Source organism: Mytilinidion resinicola (assembly GCF_010093595.1).
Source record: "Mytilinidion resinicola strain CBS 304.34 unplaced genomic scaffold BDZ99scaffold_15, whole genome shotgun sequence".
Classification (NCBI taxonomy): Eukaryota; Fungi; Ascomycota; class Dothideomycetes; order Mytilinidiales; family Mytilinidiaceae; genus Mytilinidion; species Mytilinidion resinicola.
The window spans coordinates 1,216,176-1,244,056 of record NW_022985451.1 but is presented as its reverse complement, the minus strand read 5'-3'; the positions used below and the strand labels follow the sequence as shown (position 1 = coordinate 1,244,056).

Below are 27,881 nucleotides of genomic sequence, written 5' to 3'. Positions count from 1 at the left end.
GCGAATAGAGGAAAGGGGGTGTGCGATTAACGAAAAGGGGGTGTGTAGTTAATGGCGCCCTAAAGTTACCTTAGAAGCTATAGTCTAGTAAAGCTATTATTAGAGCAAACGTTATACTTAGAACCCTGCTAGCTACAAGGGGGCTACCTGAGCGGGCTGCCACCCTCCCTGCAAGTTTTAGGCTGTAGTATAGTCGTACCCTACGAAAATACTGTGGATACGACTAAAATGCCACCCAAAACTTGCAGGGAGGGCGGCAGCCCGCTCAGGTAGCTCCCTTGTACTAAAACGAGCCGGGTAAAGTCTATGCCAAAAGGGGCTGGAAGACCGTGCGCGGAGAACTTTTGAGATGCAAAAAGCTGAAGTCGAATTCTAAGAGGCCATCCGAATTGTAAGTGGCCAGTCAATTCGAAAGGCCAGCCGATCCGAAAGACCAGCCGAACTCAAAGAGGCCAGCCGAATTCAAAGAGGCCAGCCAATCTTAGCGGGACAGTCACCTGAAAGGCCAGTCGAATTTAAAGTGGCTAGCCGAATTCAAAGCCCGAGTTTTTAGCTAAATTCCATGGAATACACCGAATGACTCGGTTTCACTACTTATCGGGGGATTTCAATTCCATAACTATGTATGTACTTCCTTACAAATCAAAACCAAGTTTCTATTCTACCTATCTCCTCGAACAACAGGATGATGTTAACATGACGTAGCGCTGGTTACCTGGTTGAAAAGTGTTGTCGGGAATGCGGCACTTGATGCTCATTCTCCGTTCGTGCCTTCATGAACCGTGAGACTAGCTAGGATGCTTAACACTGCTAACGCCGCCACAAACCAAAACCCTAACCCAACAACACCGATTCTCAACCCGGAACCCATTACCGCCAGCGCTAGCGGAGGAAAGATAGATCTGCTGAGGTTGCTGCAGATCACACCTGTGGTATGAATAGTCCCGCGCGCACTGGGATGAGGCGTACAGTCATTGATCAACAGACTGGTCGCAGGCACAACCCCCGTTCGACCGGCGGCAAAGAGAAGAAGAACACTCAACAATACAGACCACTCAACCAATGGGTACACATTTACGCTCTTTGTGTCCATATGTTTCACAAGTAGAGGAATGAGCGCGCAAAATGGCGCGACAACGTATACAACAGGGAAAAGGCAAAGCGCTGTTCTCCAAACCTTAATTGTTCCCCATCTTTCCTGGAAACCTGGGTACACGAGGACCTGCAAGATGATACCTGCGAAACCGAATGCAGACATCGCAATGCCGACGCGGCGAGGTTGCATTCCTAACCCCCCTGAGAATTGGAACGGCAAATTTTGCGCCCGCGAGGATGCGATTGGCAAGCTGAGAAACATAGCCCAGAGGGTAGCAAAAGTTCCCAAATGTCCAGAGATGATGAACTGCGCGATCATGGTTTTCATGACGTTCGGAGTCCATATCTTTGTAAAAGGTAGAGAAGGAGGCTGGCAGGACGAACTCGGTGGTACAAGATGGATGATGCTACGGGTAGAAGGACTCTGGAGAAGTGCGGTGGTCTCATCGATCTGTTGGCCGGATAGAGGTTTGGATAAAATCGCAGTCCTCGCGTTTCTCGTGGCCGTTGGAGGCTCAGAATCGTTCCTATGGTCCAGCACATGATGATGAAACGTGTCCGTGAGGTGGAAGACTGCGGTGAATGCGACTAGAGCCTGAATGCTAGCAATGCACACATTTGGCATAGCATAGGGGTAGCCGGGAACGATACTGCGCTTCGCGTTGGCAGAGGCCAAAAACCCTCCTATCAATGGACCTAGCACCGAGCCAACGTTGGCGAACAGGGGAAGTAGTGTCAAAGCTCGTACACGATAACTATGAATAGTCAGCAGTACGCTAATCTCCTGGCTTGCGTTGCATACTTCTTCTCGGGATTGAGTTCTGCAGTCATGCATCTCACCATTGCAACCGTTGCATTCAATGAACCATCCAGTATCTGCCAAGCGACAGCCTGATGAAATGTCGTCGAAAATCCGTAGCCCACAGATGCAGCACATGAGGCTAGCAGCCCAATCACCAACACAGTTTTTCGGCTGACCAGAGCATGATCGGCCAGTCGTCCCCACACGAGCCCTGTGCAGACGTGTGCGCCGGTCTTGCATCCGACTAAGAGGCCACACTGTGTCGATATTGTTACTGTTGGTGCATCGGGACTGAAACGCTTAAGTTGAAAGAACATGTATGTCTGAAATGACACGTAAACAGAGGCACGTGCAGTGATAAGGCATGCCTTACGTGGATCGAAGATGTTGCTAGAGAGTCAGTGAAGCGGGCCAGCATGAGAATGAGAAGTTGTGTCTAGAGGCATCGCAGATTTAGCTTGAGGCTTAGGAGCATACTTAGCGTTGGTCCTACTTTGTAAGGGAGCGACCAGTATGAGATCTTTGCTGAAGGGCCTCTTGATGAGCCAGCCAGGATGACAGGACTCTGCATACTTGGTCAGAAGAAGCAGCTCGAACAAATGGGTGAGAATCGAGCTGAGAATATCCGTTCAGCAAAAAGCGGCGGGTGTGCGGAGATTACAGGTAGGTTGGAGCGACGGGCGCCATGATATTCTTGTTCCTTATCGGATTTGCCAAGCAACCCCGCTTCTTAGCTCAGCTCAGTGAATTTGTCTCTAAGAGACACTCAACAGTTGGCTGTCCTTCCGACTTTGTACTTCGGACAAATGAGCTCAGCATGGCTGTACGAGAGCTTTTATTCGATTTCTTACATGGTTCCGGGGTGTTTACCGTCCTCAAGTCGTCCCGTGATGTCAAATATCTTTTTGCCCAGCGCTTCTTTCGTCTCTTTGCCTATGGAGCAACTTTTCTGATCCTTGTACAGTTCCTCACAAGCATCGGAGTATCAGACAGACTGGCTGGACTCTTCATGACGCTGACTATGCTGGGCGATGCTGTGATCAGCTTTGTATTAGTCCTAATTACCGACCAAGTTGGGAGGCGAAAAGTTCTTGCTCTAGGCGCCATCCTGATGACAACGAGTGGTGTGGTGTTCTCATTCAGCAGCATATACTGGTTACTCCTCCTCGCGGGTGTCGTTGGAGTCATCAGTCCAAGGCAAGTGTGCTCTGCTATTTACTAGCGTTCGGAACTGATGCTCGTACAGTGGTAATGAGATCGGCCCCTTCCGCGCGGTCGAAGAGTCAATCCTTTCTCAGCTTACTGAGAAAGATGATCGCAGTGATATTTTCGCATGGTATACCATGTGTGGCACCGCCGGCGCTGCCCTAGGAACTATCACGAGCGGTTGGATTGTCCAGATTGGGTCGAGTAAGGTCACAGGAAATGAAGTCAAAGCATATCGCATCGTCTTCGTCCTCTACACTGCGCTTGGAGTTGTTAAGCTTGTTCTTACGCTGGCGCTCAGTCCCAGCATTGAGCTTCCCGATCGGAGTCACGCATATCAAGAAGTCATTGAACTGGAGAATGAGGATTTACTTTCCCACACGTCATCTCCACGAACCTCCACGGAAGAAACGCCCTCAAGTGTCGCAGAACCAGACCTGGTGGAAGCACAGCAGACGCTCACCTCACCCAAGTACACACCCGTTCGGCGACTTCGCGCATTGCTTCCCCAAATATCTCAGAAATCGCTCCTCATACTATTCCGCCTTATCTTCCTCTTCGCATTAGACTCGTTTGCATCAGGCATGGCATCACCATCCTGGCTTACTTACTTTTTCACTACATTCCACGGTATTGAGCCTGCCACTCTAGGTGCTCTGTTCTTTACGACCAATATCCTCGCTACACTATCCAATTTTGCCGCTCTCCCTCTCGCCCGGCGCCTCGGTCCCTTGAAGACGATGACATTCACACACCTCCCGTCTGCAATATTCCTCGCACTCATACCAATTCCCAAAGCTGGAGGATGGGGCACGCTAATTGCTATGGCTCTTCTGAGCCTCAGGGCGTGTACGCAAAGCATGGATCAAGCACCTAGACAGGCATTCTTAGCAGCTGTTACGAAAGCAGAGGAAAGGACTGCGATCCTTGGTGTTGTGAACATCGTAAAGACAATTGCACAGGCCGGTGGCTTAGGTAGCTCAGGAGAGCTGGCGGCGAGGAAGTCGTGGCGTATCATGCTGGGAAGTGCTGGTCTAATGAAGGCGGTGTACGACTTGTTAATCCTGTGGACATTTCTGGGTGTACCAGACAGAGAAGATGAGCAGAGGTAGGACACAAAACAAGAGTTTTAGATCTCTTGCATCATTTGAGTTGGTTCGACCGCATCAGCAATAGTACCACCACTTAATCGATGAGCCCAAGAACGAATTTCGTGCTATTTTGAACGATTCTTGTGCAAATTTTTGGGATATTGTGTGAATTCAAATTCCAATTACTGGTTCGAAGGCGTATATGGTCTAGCTATTCACGCTTCTTGGCAAGGTCCTGACGAAACGAGTCATGTGGTACATCGTACCTGTGCTTTTTAGGCTTAGAGCCGGTCAGAAAATGGAATTAAACTCCAGCACTTGTAGCGTATGGGATAACATGGAACTTGCCCATGAGCAACGTACGATAGGCGCAGAGGATAGGATCAGTGTCTAGATTGCGGAGCTTGGAGCCATTATGGAGGCTGTGGACTGGGCCGAGATAATACTCACCTCGGAACATCCTCCAAATTCAGCGGCGGACTTACCAGCACTCTTCTTTGCGACGTAAGGTCGTGGAAAAGATACCCTCGTCAGGTTTGGGCAGGCACCGCTGGCCAAGACGTACTTCTAGAACCTGTATATAAATTATATATAATTAATCTAATCTACTCATATACTTCTATAAATACCTGTTACGACACTACGCCAGGCTGCCCGCAGGCCAGCCCAAAAGAACAGAACGACTGCGCTTTGATTGGAAGCGCAGGCGAATTATAGGCTTCTATAGCCTTCCGGTGCGCACGCCGTAGGCGTGGCCGGAGCCTCGGGCCATGCAGGCCCCGAAGAGCACGTGATCAGGCGTCACCTGATCTATAGCACGTGATTGGATCGTGCTCGTGCTAGGGGGACGTAACAGATATCTAGATTTATAATATCTATAACCCAAAACTAAACAGAATTATAGCTGCACTACCTTTACTGCTAAATAATAATATAAAGCATATTTTTATAGGTAATATAAGGGGAGGGATATTGGCACACCCCCTAATCACTCCGCGCACACCCCCTTTTTCACTCCACGCACACCCCCCCTCTCGTTTGATCTTCTGATTGGCTGGAGCGGCTCGGAGCTTCGTCTGGAGCTCTATTCTCACGTGCATTTGCACGTGTAGCCTTTCTTATTCACTTAGCCGTACGTGAGCTCATACGTGAGGCTATACAAATCGGCATAGCTATACAGCCTCTCTATTTTACAGTGCATTCTTTCCGATTCGTGTGGCCTTACATATGAGCTCACGTACGGCTGTATATACGGCTGCACGAATTGGAAAGAATGCACCGTAGAACGGAGAGGCTGTATAGCTATGCCGATTCGTATGGCCTTATGTATAGCCTTACGTACGAGCTCACGTACAAGCTTATTTACGAGCTCACGTACAAGCTTACATGTGAGCTCATGTACGAGCTCACGTACGAGCTCACGTACGAGCTCACGTACGAGCTCACGTACAAGCTCACGTACGAGCTCACGTACGGCCTCGCGTATAGCATCACGTGCAGAGGGATGTAAAGGTGAATGCCCAGAGGAAGCTCCGCGTTGCTCCGAGCCAATTAGAAGGTGGTGAAGCGCCAAGAGGGGGGGGTGTGCGTGGAGTGAAAAAGGGGGTGCGCGCGGAGTGATTAGGGGGTGTGCCAATATCCCTCCCCAAGATATTTAATGGAAGTTACATAAAATAGTCCTTCTATGCAGGTGCTGAGCCTGCAAAAGAATCGCAGCCACCATCCACAAGCTCTCCAGCCTAGTCATCCACGTGCAGTTTACGCTTCTTCCTGGCCAGATCTTCTTCTGTGCCAGGCCCTCCTTGCTCTCACCTAACCCCTTATCTTCGCTCTTCAGCTCTTCCAAGCTATCTCTCTTTTGCAAAATATCTTGTTTCTTCTTGAGGTGTTTAAGATATGGCATAACGAGCGCATTATCTTTGTGTGATCGATGAAGACGGGGTTGCTGGCAATGGCGGCCTCTTCAAAGACCGGACAAGACGAATGGGCAGCTACTTTCTAACTCGAAGCATCATTCGATCGTTTCAAAAATTATTATATATCTCGTCAGTAGAGGTATTGTATGCTTTTGTGGGATAGTAAATGGGTGAAGGGCTCGACCTTACTGTCATTCCTGTAAACCGAGACGGGCCTTTCATCCTCGTCAAATTCGTAGAGAGCATATACAAGGTGTCCTTGAGAGACGGGCGTTTTGATGACTGTTATGACTTCAGGTTTTCCAAACTTGGAGTGACAGAGGATCGAAGAGATCGAAAGGCAGTCGAGTTTTACAGACCGTGTGATACAAAGAACAAGTCCTCATTCAAGAATCTCGCGAACATCTGCAACAAGCTCTGGACGAAAGACCAAGATCATATTAGCCAGCTGCTGCTTAGCTCTGCAGCTGAAGCATGACGTATTATCGAAGTATATTCACTCAAGATCCTTGGGAACAAGGATCCAGAGCAACGAAGACGACTGCCAGAATAAGGCATATAATCTCACCCTATCGAATGAATCAGTCTTCGTATATGGGGTCGAGAGGTCGACGGAGAGGGCACCGACTCAGTGGTAGAACTGCAGCGCATGAAGTTCGAAGAGTCATGGACACCTCAAGGGATACCCGCCTTGGAAGGGTCAAAAACGCTGCCATTTGAGACTGTCTCAGCCTCAAGCTCTTCAAACCGAAGCAGCGTTCTACTAGCAGAGTCTATGCGGCCCTCAGCAAAAAGCATTTTCACCCAGATTACCAACCACCGTACCGGCGGATTTGGATAGATGTGGATATTATTTTTAGCTCTTCTTTACGCTCGTATAACGTGCGCTCACTCTAGCCTGGCACGGCTGTTCTTAGTCGTTTCTCTTGGTTACTAGCTCTCACTTGTCTTGTTTTACCAACCGCACCCCTCGGTTCTCGAAGTCATAGCCCTCACAGGCCATAAGAGCATGTCGAGGGGGGCAATGCAGTTTGTGAACGCAGCTCTGAACAACATCGGACATCGCTGCGAGGGTAGTAATCAGGCCGAATGGTAAGAGCGGCCGGTGGTAGAGTCTTCTCACACAGTCCCGCATGATACACGCCAAAATCTGCAAGTCAGCTTCTTGCCGCCCCAGCCAATGCGATTATGCGATCAACTGCCTGATATAGGAAGGTGAATATGGCGGGCCACTTAAGATCAGGGGTATAGGTAGGTAAGGTCACGAGCTTTCGAAGACAACACTAGTGTTAGTTTGCACGCCATGACGTCTGAAGGTCGATGAACGATGAAAGGTGATAATTACGTACATAGATGCCAGGTTTACTATTATATTGCTTCCTGTAGCTGATCGTCATAATCCAACAGCTAGCCCTACCCTTGTCTACGAATACTCATTCGTCGTTTCCTGGGATGGGTCGATTCTCAGGAGCACCTCAAAGCCATCGCTCCGAGACCCTCAGATTCTGCAGGCCCCGTTCAGCAGCGTTCGTAGTAATCAGGATTCGAAGTATCCGGAAGTCCGGCTAGGGTTTCACAAGCTTCAGTGACTCGCTCCCATTTAGTAGATTAATAGTACTCGCTCGGATTGGCCCCATGGTAATGTGTCCAGCCCTGTGAGGGGCCATAATGCAGCCAAGACCGAAAAGGTCTAATAGAATTGTTAGATCATCCAGGCAACTACCTAAATAGGCGTGTGACGCAAAAGGTAAGTCTGACTAAGCAGGCTCAGTATGACGACGCACTGCACCGCCGCCTTCACTCCTGCCCTCCTCACTTTCGTCTCCAGAACTCCTCGATCTCACGATTCTTCTCGGTCCACTCACAAACTTGACACAAGGATCCGGATACCTTTTCACTTTCCAAAATGTCACAGAAAGGCGGCACCTATCGTCCATCGGGTACGTCCCTCTTCTCTGTCACTTCTGTGCTCCCTTCCCTTTAGTATCTAATCCAAGGTGAAATAGACGCCAATGTGGCTACGCAGTCCAGATCTAGGTCTCCGACTCGCAGCCACGAGGACAAGAAGACCAAGGATGGGGAATCGACTGCAGACGAGAAAAACGGTATAAGCTTTCCAACCTGCGCATTCGTTCAGGTCTTTGAGTGCGTAACTGAGTTCAAGGAGTAGAAAGCGACGCCGTTGCTTTGCGGTCCGATTCTTCCACGCAGGCTCAAGGCCAGGATGACGGCAAGACTGATGGTCAGGAGTGGGCGGTTGTAAACAAGCCTCAAGACGAACCGAACACACTTAGTGGCGGGGGCGTGTCGAGTCACTTTGATCTTCAGCTTGGCTGGGGCAGATACAAGTTCACCTTGTTCAGCTGGGATTTGAACGTCAAGAAGGAGCATACTCACCGAGATGGGGAAACATAGGGTCGAATCACAGGGACGAGGGCAGTTCAATGCACACAAAATTGCAAGCGGTGAGATGCTGGTTCTGAGGGAACGGAAAAGAGCGGAGGAGGGCGTGTTCATTTCCCTTTTGCTAGGTAGTGAGACGAATTCCTCTTACTATTTTCATCTCAGATCATCCCAAATCGTACGACCCGCCTTCCGATGTAGTAGCCGAGTATAGATTGGATTTCCCAAAACAGTTCTCCGTCTCAACACCCCCACAAGCTTATTCTAGTTAATTACGTCACTTTTGGCCCCCTAAGGGGCCTCCGATGCTGGCCGAATGGTTGTAAAGCTTGTGATTGCTTATAATTGCTTGTTTGTGGTCTAGCCGGAAGAGGCGGTGTACTGCGCGCTTTTACAGTCTCTTCTCGTATATCTCGTAAATGTTGCGTAAAAAAGGCTTTTCTAGCCCTGCAAAAGCAGTTGCAGCCAATCAAGCCTCTCTCATCAACTTTCAGTACTGTAATTTACCCTTGCAGCTACCTGTACGCGTTCCCTAGCATGCGTCTAAGAACTGTACCACGTGTGCCGTGTACGACTTCGATCATCACCGCGCAACCCCAATCCTCACCGTGTCACCCCAATTCTCACTGTGCAACCTCGATCCTCCGGAAAAGTCGTCACGGTCGGCCCTTCTACAGACTGTGACGAGCGTGCGGTGGTCTAGATGGCGCATTATGCTCCCAAACAGGCAAGAGCGGGAAGAGCCGCATGATCGACGCAGGTTTGCACGGGCTGCGCTGTATTCTCGTATCCGGGGTAAGTGTTATGGGTGGGTCGTGCACGTGAGTAGTGTGAATTTGAAAGACACCAATCACAGCAAGTGATTACGGAATCAGCTAGCGGATAGAAAAACATTTGGCTTGAAAACTGGGAGGTCAGAGGTGAATGTACTATTGTTTACTACAGTACCCAGAGTAAGTGTTGTGGCACCATGTTGTTTTTAAGGCACCGACCATAGTGGTTCCTGAGCCTCTTGATACATACAAAGGAGGTTGTAACTGGTGCCTTTAGAATACAAGGTGAAGGCGTGCATGCTCCACCCACAACACTTACGCTAGGTACCATAGTACAGCTCGACCACCTACACCACTTAGCCGGGATACCACAGTATGCGGCCTCAATCCTTCATGGTCAACATTCCTCAATGGCTAGTCTAGTGGGGGCCGGAAGAGGTATGTTTCCGCGCGGTTTCAATTTAATCATCCTTAGAGGTACAGCCCCTAGACGCATTCTGTGAATAGTGTGCAGGTGTTCCACGTAAATACGGGACGGGAGCTCCATGAGATCGAGCTCATTGGTCCCAAGTATCTCTTCCTAGGGACCAAAAGTCATTGCAACACCGTAATCACTCGCTACACTAACCACGAGATGTCTAGAGGCTGTAGGCACTCTATTCTTGTCAGCATTTCTAAGTCCCATATGGAAATGGGGGCGAGACATTCTCTTCAGGATTCTCAAATTCCATGTGAGGATGGGGCGAGCAGTCGTCATGGCATTTTCAAATCTCACGCCTCGGGTGGTAATGGCTTCTCGTCAGCTGACAGAGAACGAGACGGGGCGTGAACGGATCTCTTAGTCATGGTCTTCAGTGAATACAAAAAGGGGCATTTCCTCTCCCACAGAAAGACACAGGACTCAAGCTTTCATCACTTCAATCCTCTGAGCCCCTACGCATCTCAACGCCTTCTACATTCCAGTCACGCTCAAACTATCAACTAAGCCAAGATGAGAGTCCGTATGGATCTATCCTACAGCCAGAAGCCCCTCCCCTAACGGCTCCCAGTTCTCCCTCGCCATCACCGCCGTCCTCGGCGCCCTGCCCTTCCTGGCCCAGGGCATTGCCGTCCCCGACGCCAACCCCGAAATCGAGGTTTCCGACCCTGCCGGCATCACCAAGCGAGTCCCGTTCCACACCACCGACTTGACCAAGCGAGGCTCATCCCACACCATCGACCTCTGGAACAAGCGAGCCACCGACGACGACTGGCTAATGGTCATCTACAACGACGGAACCAGCAAAAACCAATGCGGAGGGACGCCAAACAACTTCAAGGGGACAGGCAGCATATGCGAGGGGCTGGGCGGCGTGGTGGGCAAGATCTGCGCCGACCTCAAGGTGCAAGCCAATGTGGGCTTCGCCAAGTGCGATTTCAGCTTCAGAGCGGACGGGAATAGCTGCGGGGGGAAGGAGCGGGAGAATGTGTCTGTTAAGAAGGGCCATGATTCGAATGGGGTGAAGTTGTCGGATGATGTGAGATTTGTGTCGATTGACTGCTCCTAGGTAGGGGAAGGGGGTTGTGGGAGCTTGTTGCTGCAGCCAGCAAGTTGAAAAAGCCATCGTGGGCAAGGTAGTGTGGGAGGAAGCATTCTTGCTAGAGGAGTGTGGAAGTGGTAGCGATGAGGTGGGCTTGGGTTGGGCAGAGTACTCTCACTTGGACTCCTGCGGTTGGGTTTCTACAACCTGATTAGTTTAGTTACCCTTTGATATGGAATAACATCACGCTCGTTAATTGTCTTGTTTTGCTCGATTTGACTTGTATCACTCTTAGAAATTCTCGACTCGATCGCGCACTGATATCCTCACAGCAGCTTGCTGTTGGAGGCTCTTAATTCCATATTTGTGCCCCTTTTTTTTGGGAAATTTTGGACTCCAAGACGAGGGTACGGTTGACCATCAGCCAAACAAGTAGAAGCCCTTCCAGAACTCGTAGAAAACCTCACGCCATCCTGACTTATAAGCAGGTCATGGAATAGTGAAAGTAGCTTCAGAAAGGGAGATACCGGCCTAGCCCAGCATGTAAGTTTGAAAGGGGTAAGTTTGTATCGAGTTTGACATGCGTCTTGCGACTGAGTGCGGAGGAGTCGGGTTGCTAGGAGTCCGTTGTTTTAGTTTTGTGAAACGCTGCAAACATTGAGGTTGTATATGGGTGTAGAGTAACTGACCTTAACTACCTGTACCCATATTCTCACGTGGCCTATCTCGGCGCCCTCCACTGGCTATAAAACCCCCCTTCCAGCGGTCTAGAAAAGCATTATTAGGTTCGCACTGTGTTACAAGAGCAAAATTGCTTGCCAAAAACCCCCGTGGAGTAGGGCGCTGCTAATACCACACCCCCTAATTCCTACACGTACACCCCCTTTTCACTGCGCGTACACCCCCTCCCCCCCCCCTGTCGTTTCACCACCTTCTAATTGGCTCGGAGCACTACGCCGGAGCTCCGGGCATTCACCTATACATCACGTGATGCTATACGCGGGGCTATACGAATCAGCGTGCAGCCTTTCCGATTCGTGCAGCCTCGCCGATTTGTATAGCCTTACGTACGAGCTCACGTACGGCTATATGAATCGGCATGCAGCCTCGCCGATTTGTGTAGCCTCACCGATTCGTGTAGCCTCACGTACAAGCTCACGTAGTATAAGTATAAGTCTAAGTCTCAGTATAGAATAGAAATTCTATTCTAGAAGTGCCTACGTGTCTACAAGCATGCTAAACCTGTCAAAACCTCACCTTATTACGGCTCCTTTGCATCGAGCCTAGCCCCCTCGCATCACCGCCTCCGCCTGCTCAATATCTCGGTTAATTTCCGCCTCAATATCTTCATCATACGTCGCAAGCTGACGTAGAAGCTCCTCTCGGCTAAGCCTCTGTGCCTGAGGATGAGGCTGAGGCTGAGGCTGAGGCGTAGGCTGAGGCGTAGGCTGAGTACTATCTTGCCTCTGAGCTCGTGCCTTTTTCTGTGGTACCTTATCCTTTGCACCAGGCGGCCGGCCGCGCTTTTTAGCTGCAGGTGCAGCCGTAAGTGCAGCCGTAGGTGTTGCTGTATGTGTTGCTGTATGCGCTGCTGTATGCGCTGCTGTATGCGCTGCTATATTGTGGACGGAGAAGAAGAGGATGTAATCAATTGTAATCAAGGCCGCATTTGGAGAGAGCATTTGGAATTAGTGAGCAAGTTAAGAGAGCGAATCGGAGGCTACGGAGCAGCCCTCCGAGCCAATTAGAAGGTGGTAAAACGACAGGGGGGAGGAGGTGTACGCGCAGTGAAAAGGGGGTGTACGTGTAGGAATTAGGGGGTGTGGTATTAGCAGCGCCCGTGGAGTATTGCGGTGGGATTTTTCTTGCAAAATCGCACGAAATTTTGACTAATGGTGTCGTTGGGGCCGGTGGAGGAGGGCGATCAGACCAAATCGAAATTCGAATCATGGCTAGCGGGGCGTTTGTGGCATGTTCATCTCTTTCAGATTCGATGATGAGCAACACCCCTCAATGCCGTTGAAGGTCACGAAGTCTCGGGGAAAGGGTAGAGAAATAAATGTAAAAGATGTTGTCCTTCATTTGATTATGTAGTGCTGATGTACAAAATGAATTTGGTGGAGCGGAGTCGTATTGCTTACTGCTAATATTCAGTATCGATCCATTTGGCGCGCGACGATCCCAAATCCCAAATCCCATAACGTAGGTGATCAGGTTATTACGTTTACCCTAGTTATTACGCTGGTCTAAGCTTTTACACGTATTCTGAATCTGTGCACCTGCCAAGCTTTTTCTTAATATTCGGAAGCGTAATAACTAAGGTAAACGTAATACGTTACCGTGAATGCAAGGCAGAATTTGAGCTCCCAGAATCACGCTAGAGCTCCACACATCGGTACCTAGGAAGTTGAATTTGATCCCACTCCAGCCAGTCTGAACCATGCGAAGGACAGTCGGAGCATTTCGAACCCCCGGCTGCTCCATGAAGAAGCTGTCTGGTGTTCTAGCTGCGTAAAGCGATGTACTATTACAGGAGAAGCGGCGCAACGGTCACGTGATGCTTACGTAGGACTGGATCCACGTGAAAAGGCAGATGTTGCGCTCTACATTCATGTGACAATATTAGAAGACTCGACGAAAAGCTGACGTTGACAACGATTGATGGGAGAGATAAGACATTTCTGGGCCTGGAATGTAGGAAAGACCAAATATGCGAACGAAAACCGCCAACTCATTGGAGTTCCCCTTCTGATATATCTTCCTGATATCAATATCCTACCTGCCACGTTCCGTTGAGACATCCCAATCCACTTTTAGATTACTTTTCGAAATCGAGATCCCGAACGACAGCTCCAACTCTGTTCAGCAAAGAAAGACATCCTCCTTCACTGCCCTAGGGCTTCCACCTAAACCCGGGATGCTTCCAATCCAACTCCTGCACCTGCAAATTGCTAAGTCCTTCCAACTCCGCATCCACATCCCTCCCCTCCCTCTTCTTATTATCCATCACCATCCACAACAGCATCAGTATACTCAACACCAGAATCATCGTCATCGTCGCGAAATTCAATCCATTACCAATATGATAATCCGGCCCATCAAACGGCAAAAAGCTCCACGTACTGATCAAACCCCCAATATTCCCAAACATGACATTTGTTCCAATTGCGGATGACCGTGCAGTGTCCGAGACGACGTTATTGGCCACCTGCGCGTTACACAACGCGCCGAAGGCAAATGCGCCGGCGGCGCAGAGGAAGGTGGCGCCATAGCGGACGTGCGCGTCGGTCGAGGCGAGGAACATGATGTAACCAGTCATGCAGAGGGGCGCGGAGATGATGAAGAAGATGGTGCGTTTGTCGAAGCGCCAACTGAGGAAAGGGAAGAGGAGGGTGAAGAAGGCACCCACAATATATGGCGGGACAGTGTGTAGTTGTTGGCTGACGACTGTGTTCTTAGGGTAGATCGTCTTTACGATTGTGGGTAGGAAGAAAGCGAGGCCTTGCACGGTGATGTTATCGAGGAGGAAGATGAAGGCAGTGCCAATGGTGACAGGGGAGAGGATGCCGCGTAGGATTTTCTTCTTGCTAAATTTGTCGAGGACTTCGGTGGTGCCGACGCGTTCGGACTTGACGCGGGCGATGGCGAGGTCTTTCTCGGCTTGGGTCAGCCACTTTGCGGTTGCCGGACGGTCTGTGAGGGTTAGGAAACCGATAAGGGAGAGCCCTATTGTGATGATGCCCTCGATGGCGAAGATCATGCGCCATTCGTGGAGGCCGCCGAAGTGGGGAAGTTTGAGGATGCCGGAGGCGAGGAGCCCGCCGAATGCGCCTGCTAGGGGCGACATGACGATATAGAGGGAGAGGCGGAAGGCAAGTTCGCTGCGGCGATACCAGCGGGACATGTAGTATGCGATACCGGGCAACATGCCAGCTTCGAAGATGCCTAAGAGGAACCGCACACCACAAGCAGCGCTGAAGTTGGTCACGAATCCCGTGCAGACAGAGCAGATACCAAAGGCGAGAGAGATCGCGGGAATGTACCATCCGGGACCTATCCACTTGCAGGCCATGTTTGAGGGTATCTCGAAGATGATATAGGAGACGTAGAAGACTGAGAGAACAGTGTTGTAGTCGTAGCCTTTCAAGTCAAGGTCTTTTTCGAAGCCAGCGAGCCTTGCATTCCCTGTTGCCAAGAGTAAGAGACAACACCAGAACACATTGGGAATGCAGAGTAAATACCAATGTTCGCACGGTCGATGAAGCAGAAAAGATATAGAAGGGAGACAGTCGGAACAATGTAGAGGTCAATTTTCCATCGAAGTCTAGCCTCTGCGACTGGGTCGAACTCGACGAGTGGACGTCCATGTCTGCATAAATATCAGTACTCGGTCCATGTTCCCAGTAGTGTAAATCTACCTATCCGTTGCCACTTGGCCACGCTCAGCAACATAGAATTTGGCAAGGTCGGCATCGTGAACGTCTTCCTGTTGGCTGACCTCCGCCTTCTCCACATCTGAGGGGACGAGCGTGGAGTCCTTAAGGGCCATTGTGGTAGCCAAAACTGAAACGAAGAGATGCGGAGTTAGGGGGGTGAAGCTGAAGCTGTCGAGGACAAAAAAAAACGAGAACTGGGTCGTCTATTTAACTAAGACCCTGCAACTTCGACACGGCCCACAACAGTCAATATCTCGGTCGTCTGCGGCGAAAGGGGAGATCCAACGATAAGGTGACGAGGTTAGTGGTCTCCAGACGCGGGGAAAGGTTTGCTTGGGGATACCCAGCACATTGATGGAGAGCATGGTTTGAGTCCTAGCGAGCTTGGCTTTACTCCACAACGAATAGTTGTATCAGGCGTCTCAGTGGCAGGAGGAAGGGCATCTCGTATTTCCCCCCCATTCACGGCTCGCGCAGAGCTTACCTGGGACCAACCATCCTGTAGACGAAGTGATGATTGTGGCCAGGGTTTCGGAGGGTGGAGACGGGGCTTGGAGGCGTACCCCACGAATCCCCAGATTCCTTCCCCTCAACGCCACCCGCTGCGCCCAGGATGAGTCGGCATTTGACCGCGGGAGACAATCGACCCTTGCATATATGGAGAGCCTCCTATACTCAAACACCCTAGGTGATATTTCGGCAGTTCTACAAGTACCGCAGTAACAACCGCGTTTACCGGCGGGGATAATCTATTGAAGCGTGTGCATCTCGATCCCTGAAGACGCCGTCTGATGCACCATCCTTTAGCGAACATAGGAAATCTAACCAACAGAAGGAGATATAGCTCATGTAGACAACACTCGGCGCTGAAATAAACGACGGTTGACGTCTGATGTCGCGGAGTGGCTTAGCAAAAGGCCCTTCTAACCTCTATTCTATGCGCAGTGTCTGCGCTCTAAATGCCGTGACTTTTACCGTGATACACACCGCGTGCTCTAGACCAGGGCACGTTGTTTCTCTGCTTCCTGAGTGGCTGGAGCCGGGGACGGAGGGTGAATTGCCTCGCGTTCGTGCTCGGACTCCTCCTTTGCAGCAGCCCGTTGATTTAGAATTGAAAGATAAGTTTGCCAACCGACAGCAATGACACCTAAGAAGAGGTCAGCATCACGTAATTACATTTCGCAAAGTTGTCTAAATCCGCCTGGCCGTAACTCGAATGGCGCAAACCGCATCCGGTAATAGAAAGATGTTGCACCACTTACCAGCAAAAATACTCCTATACTGGAACGGGACGAACGTGAAACTGAAAGCCGTCACGGCCGGCCAGATCTTGCAGCTGTTGACCCAGCTGACAGGCACCGTGTCTTGAACCCTTCTCACTATCTCCGCCGGCGTGGCTCCCGTAAGCGCGCTCTGCATCGCAAAGAAGTAGCAGTTGAAGATGGGCGTGAACGCGACCTGGTTCACGAAGACCTTGGTGCTCAGCGAGAGCAGCTTCGACGAGTAGTTGAACGAGTTCCCGAGCCAGAGGAACCACCGATATGACGGAATCGAGCTGATTCCTCCGATCAACAAGGCGCGTCCTGTCCTCGCGGGATCCCATTTCCGCTCCGATGTCTGCTCTTCCCCTTCCTCATTGTCTTGTCCCGTTACAGTCTTTGTCGTGTCGGACGTCGTAGGGCTCGGGGAAATCCGCTGCGCTGACAGATCCCCGCAGAAGTATATAGCTAACGAGCTAAGTAACTGCGTGACATACGGTCTTCGCTGCTGCGCTCGTCCATACGCGCGGAACGGCGTCGCTATAGGCTCCAGCCAGACCCAAGAGGGTCCTGGAATGGTCTTCGGGCTCGATTCGGTGGGAGTCGCATTGGTGTTGGTAGATTTGAATCGGGTTTGAGGACGAGGCAAGCATTTGCTGCGCTCAAAGAGGATGCGCGCGCAGGCGCTAGTTGTGCGGCGCATCCCTATCGTGAGTCTAACATCGGAATGAAGCGGTAAAAGCGTTGGTGGCGTTCACATCGGGGGTTTTGGTGTTGGTTGAAAGAAAAGTTGAAGCCCGCTGACGGAGTCCAGCCCGATGCCAGCAATGCCGGCGGGTCGAGCCGGTCAGCCGCCGTCTCGGAAGGCTGAGCACGACGGATGGCATCACCGAGGAGGTATTTCTGTTCTTCGGGACACATTGAAGGGCTTTTCGATGAAGGAACAACGTCTGAAGATACTTAGTTCAGGGATGAATTGAAGCTTGAGAAAGTGGTGCGACTTTTTGACGCTAGCCAATTATGGCACATGCATTACACTTTCACACCGCAATTCACTGCGTCAAAACTTCGCTCTTGCTGCATTCACGATACTTCTCGAGGGGCCTCATATGACATTACGAACCGGCCCTTCTGATCTTAGTTTTGAAGATAGAAACTGTTACGAATATGAAGGGAGTATGTATGCACATCTACTATGAAGTCATCTTGCTTCTATACACTTGTCCAGCCTTGAAGATCCTTCAGCAAAATCGCATGATTCAGAAACATCTTCACTCGACTCTTTCCTCTCGGTCCGAGACGCTTTAAGCAACGCCTGCTCTAAATATCTGCTTCCTACGCCTTTATTGACGTCTTCCGGCCTTTTATCCCTACATTTTCACTACACCTCTTCTTCCCAACAATCAACGTATATGCAACGAATTCGCCACATTCATATCAAGCAGCTCGACCAGTCCGGGTGTTTTCCGAGTATGCTCAAGTTGCCGAAACCCTCTTAGAGATCTCGACAATCACTAGAGAAGAGGAGTCATTTCCCTCTTTTCGAAGCTATCGTCCGAAATGTGCTCATCGCCAACATCGCCAGCGCCTTCCCTTTCTACCATGTTGATATCGAGGCTATCGGTCGAGTCATGTTAATCGTCGGCAAAGTAGGCGTTCTCGGAGTCTTCGCCCTCGTTGTCTGATTTGGAGGCAGGATCTGGAATTCTTGAAAGCTGTTAGCGAGCACATCCAAAGTATATCAGAAATGAGTCCTGACTAGACGTAGACGTTTTCCTCTGTATCCTTTGGAGACGGATTCAATTCTCCTCATCGCATTGCACCTAAACAACTTGCTGACCAGGTGCCAAAGCCGGAGTAGCGCTCACATTTTGAAACGGTTCCGATATTTTCGCTTGTATTTCTTGTTTTTCATTCGCGGGTTGAGCCATGCGTGCCTTCATTTCAGCGATAGCCTGTTGCTCTTTCTCGAGTTCTTGCTCTTTCCCGCCTTCTTGCTCTTTCTCGAGTTCCCCCTCTTTCTTCTTTCTCAATTCCTCCGTGCATTGATTGCAATTCCCTTGGTGCCAACGCTCCCGTCCGGTCCGGAGATCTGGCCGCACAAACTCACTATGATGTTTCCGTGTCGCGCATTCAGAGCAATAGTGGAGATCGGGGTCTGTGTTCTGCGCGTCGGCCGCCGCTGCGATTTCGTCAAGCCTCACCGGGCTTCCGCTTGCGTTCCACTTCGAGCGTAACATGAGGAGTCGCTTCTGCCTCGCTTCCTCATCTCGCTGTAGTTTCGCTTTCCACATCACAGGGACTATTGGGCTCAAGAAGGGGACAAGCTTAATCTTCTCAGTCAATGCGTTGTAATCGTTCAGCCAAGAAACCCATTCGCCCAGCACCCACACCTGGCGGCCGCCTTGGTACCATGGAGGAAGACCCTCGTGGTCGTACCACTCGATGAGATACTCGGGTTTCGAATCTTGGGCTCTGGTATCCAGGATTGAGCGGATCGGGTAGGCCATAAAACTGCCTGGATGCGGGCGGTGGCAAGTCTGTTTTGCTACTGTAGTCATGGTGCTCCCAAGCGCATGTCCCTCGAAATATCCTCGTGGAGTAGGAGCTAAAGGAGCCGCTTGAGGTTTTCCATCTAATAGTTCTTCCATGTGGGATTGACTGGGTAGAAAAGAGCGAGTTTTCCGGGTGGACGGCACTTCGACTTGAAGAGGCTGCAAAACTTCATTACGCAGCGGCGAAGGTATCTTCGGTGTGTATGACATGCTAATGGGTGCCTTCTGAGAGGGATCGTTGCGTGGTGAGTGGTGCGAAGAGGGCTGTTCAAATGATGGCTTCTCTGACATCATGTGAGCCGGCGGGCAAAGCGTATCGTGAAAGTCGAGGTACAGCACCGGCGTGTGTGTCATACTGTATCTGTCTCTTGCAAGTGATGAGGACGAAGTGGTTGTGGTTTGCTCTTAAGAGCTGTCGTTGTATGCGCTCTGTAGACAGTAGCCAGGGACTCGAGGTGAATTAATTGTGGATATAATTACGCTCTGTGGCTGACGGAACAAATGCTATAGGATGGTAGAGTGGTCACGGAGACCTTTTTCGGTTGGCCCAGCCATGGCTCTAGTGAGAAAAAGATTTCAAAGCTCGCCGGAGTCCTGCTTTCGCAATACTCTATATTGCGCTTCTATCCTTAGAAAATTCTCTTTCGGAGATTTTCGAGGATACCTGAGGATTTCTTGCTTCTTTTTTTCATATTCAATGCGCTCATATTCAACGCGAGTTCGTGTTGAAGTGTGGCAAATTCTCGAATTAGGTGCCGTGGTACTGACTCTTCACAAGAACGTAGAACCATGGTCACCCTGACCTCTCCCAAAGTTGAAGGAGCGTCGGTTGTAGTCGCGGCTGTAGGACTTTACGACGTAAGTAACTGCTGTTACCAGATTACTTAAGATTAGGAAGAACGCAATACGAGACTCCTCAGGCACCAACCCAGCGGGAAGAAGAGCTAAACATGTAATCCCCGCCGTTCCTCATCAAGACTCGTGGACGGCTTATGTTGACAGAGAAAAAGGCACAAAATCTCGGAGTTCTCAAGGTACTGGTGAGGTCGCTCGTCAAAGTCCACATGCCCACCCACGTCATCGGATCCTGGCTCGAACAGCTGTTCTCATTGCAGGCGTAAGTTACCTTTCTTCACCCACTCGATCAGCTGAATGATACCCTCTTTTACTTGACTAAAACGATTATGCCCAGATGGTGTACATTTAATGTCGATAATTTCGATTGTGCGGTCGTTTGATTTTTCCATTTCTACATCCTCATCCTCGATAGATTCATTTTCATCGCCCTCGTCATAAACGTCTTCCTCGTCACTCGAGTCCTCATCAGAAATGTGTAGGCTCCCATTTAGATCCTGCTCTTTATATTTCGCGAAGCCCATTGAGATGGCAGCATCTTTCATAGACGCCCAAGACCACGATGGGGCAACATATAGACCAGGTGGTCCGCACCTCTGCCCTTCATCACCTTGGCATGACCACATGAGGCCTCAGAAAACGTCCCCTCGCCAAAGGCCTGCAATATATTCATCTTTCAGGAGGTGGCTCCACTGGCTTGCCACCGCCGACACTGCAGGAAGCCTATCGGTATTGTGCGTCAGATGTCGCCTGCTGTAATCGATCATCATGCAGTGCCATAGCTTATATAGGCTTGCGGTTGGTGCTGAGTGCTGCTCTTCTTCCTCTTCAGAAAATATGTCCCGAGATGAAAGAGACTGGAATGCTTCCAGAGCACCTTGAGTACTAAGCGGAGCATCATATCCCATTAATTTGCTTTCTGTAGCGCCGGATGTCAGACACGACCAGTGCATCGTCCTTGCACCGAATGCTAGACTTCTTCCGGAAAGTGCCTGCTCCTGGAATGCCCAGGCTCGCTGGGATAGTGGGTGGCCCTCTTGCTCGGTGCCAGTGGGAGGGAAATACATGTGCCATCGCTGGTCCATCCTTCAGGATCTGGAGGGCGCAAAATGCTCGAATGCTTCAGTGGAAGCTGAATCGGACGTTGTAGTCGAGGGTCTCGTAGAGCAAAGCAGCCGCCGCTCCCACTTGAGGGATTCGCAGCTGAAATAGCACATATAGCGTTCCGATACACGAGAAAGCCTTTCTCATTAGATTTTTGAAGAAAAGAAGGCGGATGTTTTCTCTGAAAAGGAGGAGAAAAAGCCAACTGTCTCTCAGGATGGAAATAGAGAGTGAATTACCGTCCTAGCCAGCATCTGTGGGTGGAGAGGGAACTGTTCTCTCTCCTGCTCTTATTTACAAGGCCACTACTGCAAATATCCAAGATACATGGCTTGATGATTTCGACCTAAACGAATACAGCTGTTTCTTCGCTTCCTCTTCCTCTGGCTATACAAGCAACGCCCTTGGCTACGAGTCGTTAACAACTGTTTTTGATCGAGAGACAAAGGAAAAGGCTCGACGGCAATGGAGGCTTTTGATCATGGACGGCCACGGCTCTCACATTGACATAAGATTTATCAACTATTGTGATAAAAACAAGATTCTGTTGGCTATGTTTCCTCCTCACTCAACACACCGGCTGCAGCCTCTTGACGTCTCTCTTCTCGCTGCTTGCAACAAATTACAACGCCGAGCTTGATATGTTTCAGCTTCGAAGCGAAGGGTTTACATTGTTCAGCAAGCGCAACTTCTTTATTAACTTTTGGATAGCTTGGAATAAGACATTTACCCCAATAAATATTCATTCTGGATGGGCCAAGACTGGCCTTGTTCCATTCAATCCTGAGGTTGTTCTTGGACAAGTTCGAAGCTCTAAGGACTCTAGGCCTACACCAAGCTCAGGAGAGTCTATTGCTTCAGCTTCAAGTTGGAAAGCTGTTGAAAAAGCACTAAAGTCGACCATGGGGTCAAATCTGCCAAGAAATCAAAGGGTGAAGGCACGGGCCAACTTGCAGATTGTCAAAAAAGTATTTACAACCAACACCATTCTAGAGCGTCGGCTGAAGAGTTATCAGGCAGCTATTAAGATAGAGCAGCAGCGGAAAAGCGGCAAAAGCCCCTTTTTGAGAAGCCCGAGCGTGGTGGTACAACCTTTTACAGTCCCAACAAGGTTCAAGCACGGCGCGAACAGATTTGTCAGGAAGAGCTTCAAAAAGAGCAGGAAACAGCTGCCAAGGCCGACGCCAAGATTCAGCAGCAACTAAGGAAGGAAGAGAAACAAGAACAGGAGGAAGTGCGCAAGGTGCAGAATTAGAAAGAGAGAGAGAAAAAGAAGGCTTCCTGCTATTATTTTCTTCTTGGTTTTTATCTAGCACCTTTGGCCTGCAGAACCTTCACAACAGCCTTATGATTAAACTCTGCCGCTATGCTCAAACACTCAGATCCATGAAGGCGGATGTCTACACCATGCTCCAGCAGTAAGCCGACAATGATCCCGTCACCCACAGCCGCCGCCCATTGGATCGCCAGCCCTTCATTAGGGTCAACACCGCTGTTAAGAAGTACCCGCACAGTGTGTTCATGCCCAAGGGATATCGCCCATTCCAATGCCTGCATTCCGTACGCTTTCGTGTCCGCGCCGCGTTTGATCAACAGTCCAACTATATCGGCAAGGTTGTGCTTCGCGGCAGTGTTCAAAGGCGACTCGTCGTTTTCATCGGACGGGTTCACGTCTGCCCCGAAGTCTAATAGCAGTCGGGCTATGCCTTCATGGTCCTTTGTCATAGCACGCAATGCCATGTTGCATGCAGCACGCTGGCCTCCCACGACAGAGGGACAAGGGCCTTTCTCGAGCAGGGCTCGTGTGATGCGTTCAAGACCGGCATTGGCGGCTGCTTGGAGGAGTGTCTCATATCTCTGCTGTGTGAGGTTGACATCCGTGGTATCGATCAACGGCATCGCAATATTTTCCAGACCACTTTTGATGGCTAGCAAGACCGGAAGACCGTTGCTAGCCTCAACATTGACGTCGGCTCCGTGCGCCAGGAGCACTCGTACAAGGCTCTCTTTTCGAGAGAGCACCGCTTCGTTCAAAGCAGTGAAACCCTTGGAGCCGCAGTACTGAGGGGTTGCGCCATGTTTGATCAAGAGTTTCGCCGTCTCCAAGTGGCCACCGTGACATGCTGCGACTAGGGCTGTGCCGTACTGTCCAGCTTCTAGATTAGGTTCCGCTCCGTTATGGAGCAGCATCTCGACTATCTGAAGATAGCCCCCAAGAGCTGCGATGTGCAATGGGCTGCCCTTGTCGAAGGATCCGCTTTGATGATTGACGTTAGCGCCCTTGAAAACGAGAAAGGTTGCAACGGGCTGTTGTCCGTTGAGACAGGCGTAGTATAGTGGTTCTGCGCCATTCTCGTCCAGATCGTTCGCGCTTTTCCCTTGTTTGAATAAGTGCTTCGTCGCCTCAACTTCTCCGGCCCTAGCAGCTTCGTGTATCGTAGCCCTTGTGGGAGCTTTCGGGGGGCCTGGCTTTGGCCACCGTGCTCTTTTCGCTACCCAAGGGACTTCACATAGGCGAGTGGCAAAAAGGATAGTTGCCGGAGTGACAGAATAGCGGGTTCGGTCGAAATCCCATTCAACCTGAGCGTGATCGAAAGCATTCGACAACCTTCGGATCTGCAACACCGCTGCTATTGCGCCGTTTCCAAGGGAGAAAAACTTGTTTATCAACTTAACGATATCGTCATGAATATTCAGCATTTCTTTCAAATGAAAGTCAAAGAAATTTGAAGCATAAAAACAGAACGTGTATCTCTGAATAGTTCGGTATAGTTCTTTCGGGCTTTGACATGGCCCCTCTTTTGGAAAATCCAAAAGCAGGTAGCGAATGCAAGCAAAAGAGAGCTGTGTATGCGCATAACTTGGGTCCAGTGCATCTGTCAGTTGTGAATGATGAAATGAGGCTTTGAGGTACTCGTTTGCTGAGTAGTGAACGAGTCGAATAGTTAAGTTCTCTTCAACGAGGAAGTTTGCACAAGCGTCAATGATCACGTCTGCATCGTAAGGACGGAGGTCTTTCCAAGTCCTTCCCGAGTCCCCGATGGCGGTAGCATGTCGCAATTCGGTTATTCTGAGAGGCCGTGCAGCATGCAACACCCACATGATCGTCTTATACGCGAGTGTTCTTAGAGAGTCTGACTGCTCGTTTATTTGTCGAATCATCCGAGAGTACGTCTCATCTAAGTGCCGCGGTAGATTTTTGAGGCATTTCTCGACGTCTTGTTCGCTCCTCTCTCGGCATATCGTGTCAAGCTGAAGTCTCGGCCATAGGAACCTGATTCCTGACATTAGATAATGCGTATTTTTGCAGGTCGAGAAGTAGCATACATGCCATCAGCCTCCGAAGTCAACCTTTCGACAACTTTCTCTTTCAACTCTGAACTGTATATCCGTAGCTTGTTCTTTTGAATCAATCGATTCGTTTCGCCACGAATGAAAATTTCAATATCCTTTGAAACGTTTTCAGTTCCCATTTGAATGGTAGGAATAGCACGGCATTTAAATGCTTCTGAGATATCGAGTTCATTTCGACTTATAACCAGAATCTTTAGACACATGTTCGAGTGAACCTGGGTCTCGGATGCTTTGGTGTCCGATTTTGATTCACTTTCTCGATCTCGTCTGAATATGAAGTCGATGATTTGCTCTCTGAACTCGACCTTGCACTCGTCAAGAGCGTCGATAACAATAAATACTTGGGAAAAGCTTGCGGCAACCATTTCAAAAAGTTCAAGATACGCGTCTAGATTTGGCGTTTGAGCATTCCTATCATACTTATGGAACTTCGAAAGCCACTCGTCAGGAATAGGATCCTTCTTCCAGCACAGCTGCTTGATAAAAGACGCAAGTAGTTGAGATGGTTTTTGCGTATCCGGATACTCGAAGTTGCAGTAAGCAAACGCCATGCCGACATTCTCACTCAAGGCGAAATTTGCGGTAATATGTTCGATTACACTGGACGCAAGGACGGACTTCCCAGTCCCTGGTTTTCCGTAGCACCACAAGGTATCCGGTGAAGTGTTGCTGAACCACTCTTCGAACTCCGGTGTTTGGAAAATCCACTGAGCGGTGTTGGGGTGTCTTCTGGCGAATATTCTGTCATGTGATTCCTCAAAATTCACCTTTGAAATCCATTGTAGAAAGTCTTTACGCTCTTGTATCAGTTCCCGGTCAATCACCGCATTAAGGATTGTTGCCTGAGCTGCATGAAGTACTTGATTGATGTGGTTGACGATGCGCTGTTTGATATCCCCGAAACGGATCTCGAAAGGCTCCCACTGAACGCGGAGGAGACTCCTTAGGGAAACGTGCTCTAAGTACACAAGTTAATTAGATACCTAGCTACTAGACTTACTACATCTGAAAAGCGCTGACTTACTTTTCTTAGAGCCGTCTTCGTGTACAAATATAGAACGCCCGCTCTTACAAAAATCGAGAAGGTCTCCGTAAACATTCGCAAGGGCCTCTCAGAAGATCAGCAACGCACGTAATGATGGCGATCATGAAGTTTCTCACGTCTTGCAAAATTCTCTCATCGCAGGATTTGGCATACTTCTCCAAGCTGGGCAGGTACTCGGAGAACTGACATAGCATGTCCGCAAATTTGTTGAAGAACGTCACCCATCTCAGCGCAAGGTCGACCACAAGCTTGACTGCTCCAACTATGAGAGAGGATACGTCCGGGTAGGCCTGTATGCCAATTGAGACACTTTTCACGAGTCCGTCGAGAACAGTGAGGAACTTCTCCAGTGGTCCAATGCGCTTGCGGGCAAACGACCCTTTATTGTGGGCTTCGTCAAAGAGTTTGACTTTGTCGAGGAGAGCCTCTGGGGTTATCTGGTCGTAAGCATTCTTAAAAGTGTTCCGTTCCTCTGTCTGGAGCTTTTCGAGGTGCTGTTGGAACGCAACATCGAAAGCAGTATTTTCCTTGTCGCTTATTGAAAAGCACGGCTCAGTACCAGTATAGCCGTCAAGAAGTTCGAAGTGATATCAAATGGTATCTACCTGTCTGTGTTCCCTACTAAATTGGTTTTGAGACTTTTGCTCGTCGCGAGGCTAGGTTTTTGTATTGCCTCTTTCTTGTTGCCCAACGCGACGAGAACCCTATTGAAATCGGGCCGTCTTAATGTTTTCGAGCGTGTATCCATAACTCATTGATGAATGGTGTATACTCCTCAGGTATAGTAGGTTGCGCGCGAGCTGAGTTCGTGAGCCCCGCTCAGCGCTGACGTGGCGATTCTCGCTACAGGGGTGGGTTAACTAACCTATTTCACTAGCAAGTGGGCCACCTGCCCCGCTACCGAGGGCAAAGAACACGAATTACACAACAATTGAATGTTCTATGCACGATGAACAAACAGCAGCTATCGCCTTAGGAGCAATCGGCTTCTCGCCTATACAGGCACGTCCTTTCGTCGTCTCTCTGGATCCTCATCGCGGTCCTTCGTTCGTCCTCTCTCGCTGCTGTTCGTTCGTTGTGCAGGCTTCATCTGCTTCTCCTCCCAGATGGTCTGCTTCTTCTCCTCCCAAGAAGATGACCGCGATCCGGTCATTAGCCTATGATCACCATAGCTCTTGATCGTGAATACCCACACTACATTAATAATTCAACCAATAACTGCTTGGGCCCTCTGGGTTTGGCCGGCAGCTGGAGTCCCATCGCCGGATGGCCTTTCCATAGGGCTGAGCCTGAGCAACTCAGTGAGAGATTCCTGCTACGGTCGGGCCTACTAATCAGCATGTTTAATACAACTCTCTCTCTCTCTCTCGGGCGTGAGGCAGTGCATAGAAAAGGGGTGTGGGCGCAGCAAAAAAGGGTGTGGCTGCAAGCGAGGCTCTATGAAATCCAATGGTTGAAATGGGCTCTTAGAGGCTATTTTGAAAGGGCAGTTTTGGGCCCAGAAGACGGACTGAGATTCCTGCCTAGGAACCAACCTACTTACCCGCGCTCACCTACTCACCTAGCGCTCACCCGCTACTCACCTACCACCGCACTCGCCTATTACTGCTGCTCATCTTAGTGCTCCCTAAGCTAGGAAGTAGAGCAAAAACGCTAAGTATATCTTATTACTTTTCTATGCTTTACCGCCTACGATTAGTGACGCCGGCGGAAGCAAAATTTGCGCTGTTTTAAAATAAGGATAGGAGGTTAGAAAGCGATGTATTAATACGTTTCCACTTTAAAAACGCGGAGGGGGAGATTTCCCAATCCGGAACGCTAAATGTGCGAAATCAAACACCTTAAGTTTCTGCGTTGTTTGTTGTGTGGATCGATGGGAATAATGTACCCTCCGCACGTCATGCAGGCTAACTTAATCGTATGTTCCCGGACGAAAAATTTCCCGTACTCCGAAGGTCCCGATTTGGCTCCTGAGGATGTTTAATAAAAAGAGACCTCAGATTTCTGAGGTTCTAGATGCTAGATCGATCGGAATATGTGCATAAAGAGTCAATCCACAAATAACGCACTCCAAGCGCTCTAGTGGTGATGACTGCATCTTGGAAATTTTGCGAGAGTGATGAGAGCGGTATATCTTGCTATCTTTGAATGAGATTGGCGGTTGTGGTTGTCACGGCTCCGTCAAGCTCCTAACAATAACTAACGGCGATGTATTGAGCAGGCAAACCTTGAGAGACAAAGAGTTGTACACTGTCACCGCCCGAAGAGATCCCACATCAACGACTCGTGTGGGAAGTTGTGGCCGGTTCTTCGTTCAATATCGAGCACAAATTGGATTGCTTTCAATGCATTTCTTGAGCCAATGGTTTGCAGGCTCAAGGCTTTTTGAGGATCCCGTACTTGTATCCATCGGGTCATAATCATCGATTGTAAACCTTTTCAGTGCTTCTGCGAAGATCATTAGTTG

General features: G+C 49.8%; 10 protein-coding genes across 10 annotated transcripts; 3 read left to right on the top strand and 7 right to left on the bottom strand.

Annotated features, from left to right (window-relative positions):
* Positions 1 to 579: 579 nt before the first annotated feature.
* Positions 580 to 2,544, bottom strand: BDZ99DRAFT_448822 (MFS general substrate transporter). The gene is made up of 4 exons (XM_033718082.1): positions 2,391 to 2,544; positions 2,271 to 2,333; positions 1,898 to 2,220; positions 580 to 1,850 (listed from the first exon to the last, which is right to left on the bottom strand). Exons 1-4 carry the CDS (start codon positions 2,466 to 2,468, stop codon positions 755 to 757), a joined length of 1,560 nt encoding a protein of 519 aa, XP_033574043.1. The 5' UTR covers positions 2,469 to 2,544; the 3' UTR covers positions 580 to 754.
* Positions 2,545 to 2,714: 170 nt separating this feature from the next.
* On the top strand, positions 2,715 to 4,215 carry BDZ99DRAFT_490121 (major facilitator superfamily MFS1; the record flags this gene model as incomplete). Its single annotated transcript, XM_033723034.1, has 2 exons — positions 2,715 to 3,094; positions 3,144 to 4,215. The coding sequence occupies 2 exons, from the start codon at positions 2,715 to 2,717 to the stop codon at positions 4,213 to 4,215; spliced, it is 1,452 nt and encodes a 483-aa protein (XP_033574042.1).
* Positions 4,216 to 7,940: 3,725 nt separating this feature from the next.
* On the top strand, positions 7,941 to 8,617 carry BDZ99DRAFT_422483 (uncharacterized protein). Its single transcript, XM_033716988.1, has 3 exons — positions 7,941 to 8,050; positions 8,117 to 8,215; positions 8,281 to 8,617. The coding sequence occupies exons 1-3, from the start codon at positions 8,017 to 8,019 to the stop codon at positions 8,523 to 8,525; spliced, it is 378 nt and encodes a 125-aa protein (XP_033574041.1). The 5' UTR covers positions 7,941 to 8,016; the 3' UTR covers positions 8,526 to 8,617.
* A 1,574-nt stretch (positions 8,618 to 10,191) lies between these two features.
* BDZ99DRAFT_465800 (uncharacterized protein) lies at positions 10,192 to 10,856 on the top strand. The gene is made up of 2 exons (XM_033720633.1): positions 10,192 to 10,283; positions 10,336 to 10,856. The coding sequence occupies exons 1-2, from the start codon at positions 10,278 to 10,280 to the stop codon at positions 10,831 to 10,833; spliced, it is 504 nt and encodes a 167-aa protein (XP_033574040.1). The 5' UTR covers positions 10,192 to 10,277; the 3' UTR covers positions 10,834 to 10,856.
* A 1,233-nt stretch (positions 10,857 to 12,089) lies between these two features.
* Positions 12,090 to 12,488, bottom strand: BDZ99DRAFT_523613 (uncharacterized protein; the record flags this gene model as incomplete). The annotated part of the gene is made up of 1 exon (XM_033725814.1): positions 12,090 to 12,488. The coding sequence occupies one exon, from the start codon at positions 12,486 to 12,488 to the stop codon at positions 12,090 to 12,092; it is 399 nt and encodes a 132-aa protein (XP_033574039.1).
* Positions 12,489 to 13,699: 1,211 nt separating this feature from the next.
* Positions 13,700 to 15,355, bottom strand: BDZ99DRAFT_479422 (MFS general substrate transporter; the record flags this gene model as incomplete). Its single annotated transcript, XM_033722232.1, has 3 exons — positions 13,700 to 14,991; positions 15,048 to 15,175; positions 15,225 to 15,355. 3 exons carry the CDS (start codon positions 15,353 to 15,355, stop codon positions 13,700 to 13,702), a joined length of 1,551 nt encoding a protein of 516 aa, XP_033574038.1.
* An 882-nt stretch (positions 15,356 to 16,237) lies between these two features.
* Positions 16,238 to 17,204, bottom strand: BDZ99DRAFT_393154 (uncharacterized protein; the record flags this gene model as incomplete). Its single annotated transcript, XM_033715831.1, has 2 exons — positions 16,238 to 16,389; positions 16,505 to 17,204. 2 exons carry the CDS (start codon positions 17,202 to 17,204, stop codon positions 16,238 to 16,240), a joined length of 852 nt encoding a protein of 283 aa, XP_033574037.1.
* Positions 17,205 to 18,065: 861 nt separating this feature from the next.
* On the bottom strand, positions 18,066 to 19,560 carry BDZ99DRAFT_90893 (uncharacterized protein). Its single transcript, XM_033729017.1, has 2 exons — positions 18,370 to 19,560; positions 18,066 to 18,208 (listed from the first exon to the last, which is right to left on the bottom strand). The coding sequence occupies exons 1-2, from the start codon at positions 19,408 to 19,410 to the stop codon at positions 18,131 to 18,133; spliced, it is 1,119 nt and encodes a 372-aa protein (XP_033574036.1). The 5' UTR covers positions 19,411 to 19,560; the 3' UTR covers positions 18,066 to 18,130.
* Positions 19,561 to 23,175: 3,615 nt separating this feature from the next.
* BDZ99DRAFT_394027 (ankyrin) lies at positions 23,176 to 24,572 on the bottom strand (the record flags this gene model as incomplete). The annotated part of the gene is made up of 2 exons (XM_033715869.1): positions 23,176 to 24,289; positions 24,343 to 24,572. Coding segments are annotated over 2 exons (1,344 nt in total), but the record flags the coding sequence as incomplete, so codon positions are not given.
* Positions 24,573 to 25,026: 454 nt separating this feature from the next.
* Positions 25,027 to 26,203, bottom strand: BDZ99DRAFT_90841 (uncharacterized protein). The gene is made up of 5 exons (XM_033729016.1): positions 26,020 to 26,203; positions 25,531 to 25,948; positions 25,394 to 25,478; positions 25,230 to 25,327; positions 25,027 to 25,159 (listed from the first exon to the last, which is right to left on the bottom strand). The coding sequence occupies exons 1-5, from the start codon at positions 26,160 to 26,162 to the stop codon at positions 25,133 to 25,135; spliced, it is 771 nt and encodes a 256-aa protein (XP_033574034.1). The 5' UTR covers positions 26,163 to 26,203; the 3' UTR covers positions 25,027 to 25,132.
* Positions 26,204 to 27,881: the final 1,678 nt, after the last annotated feature.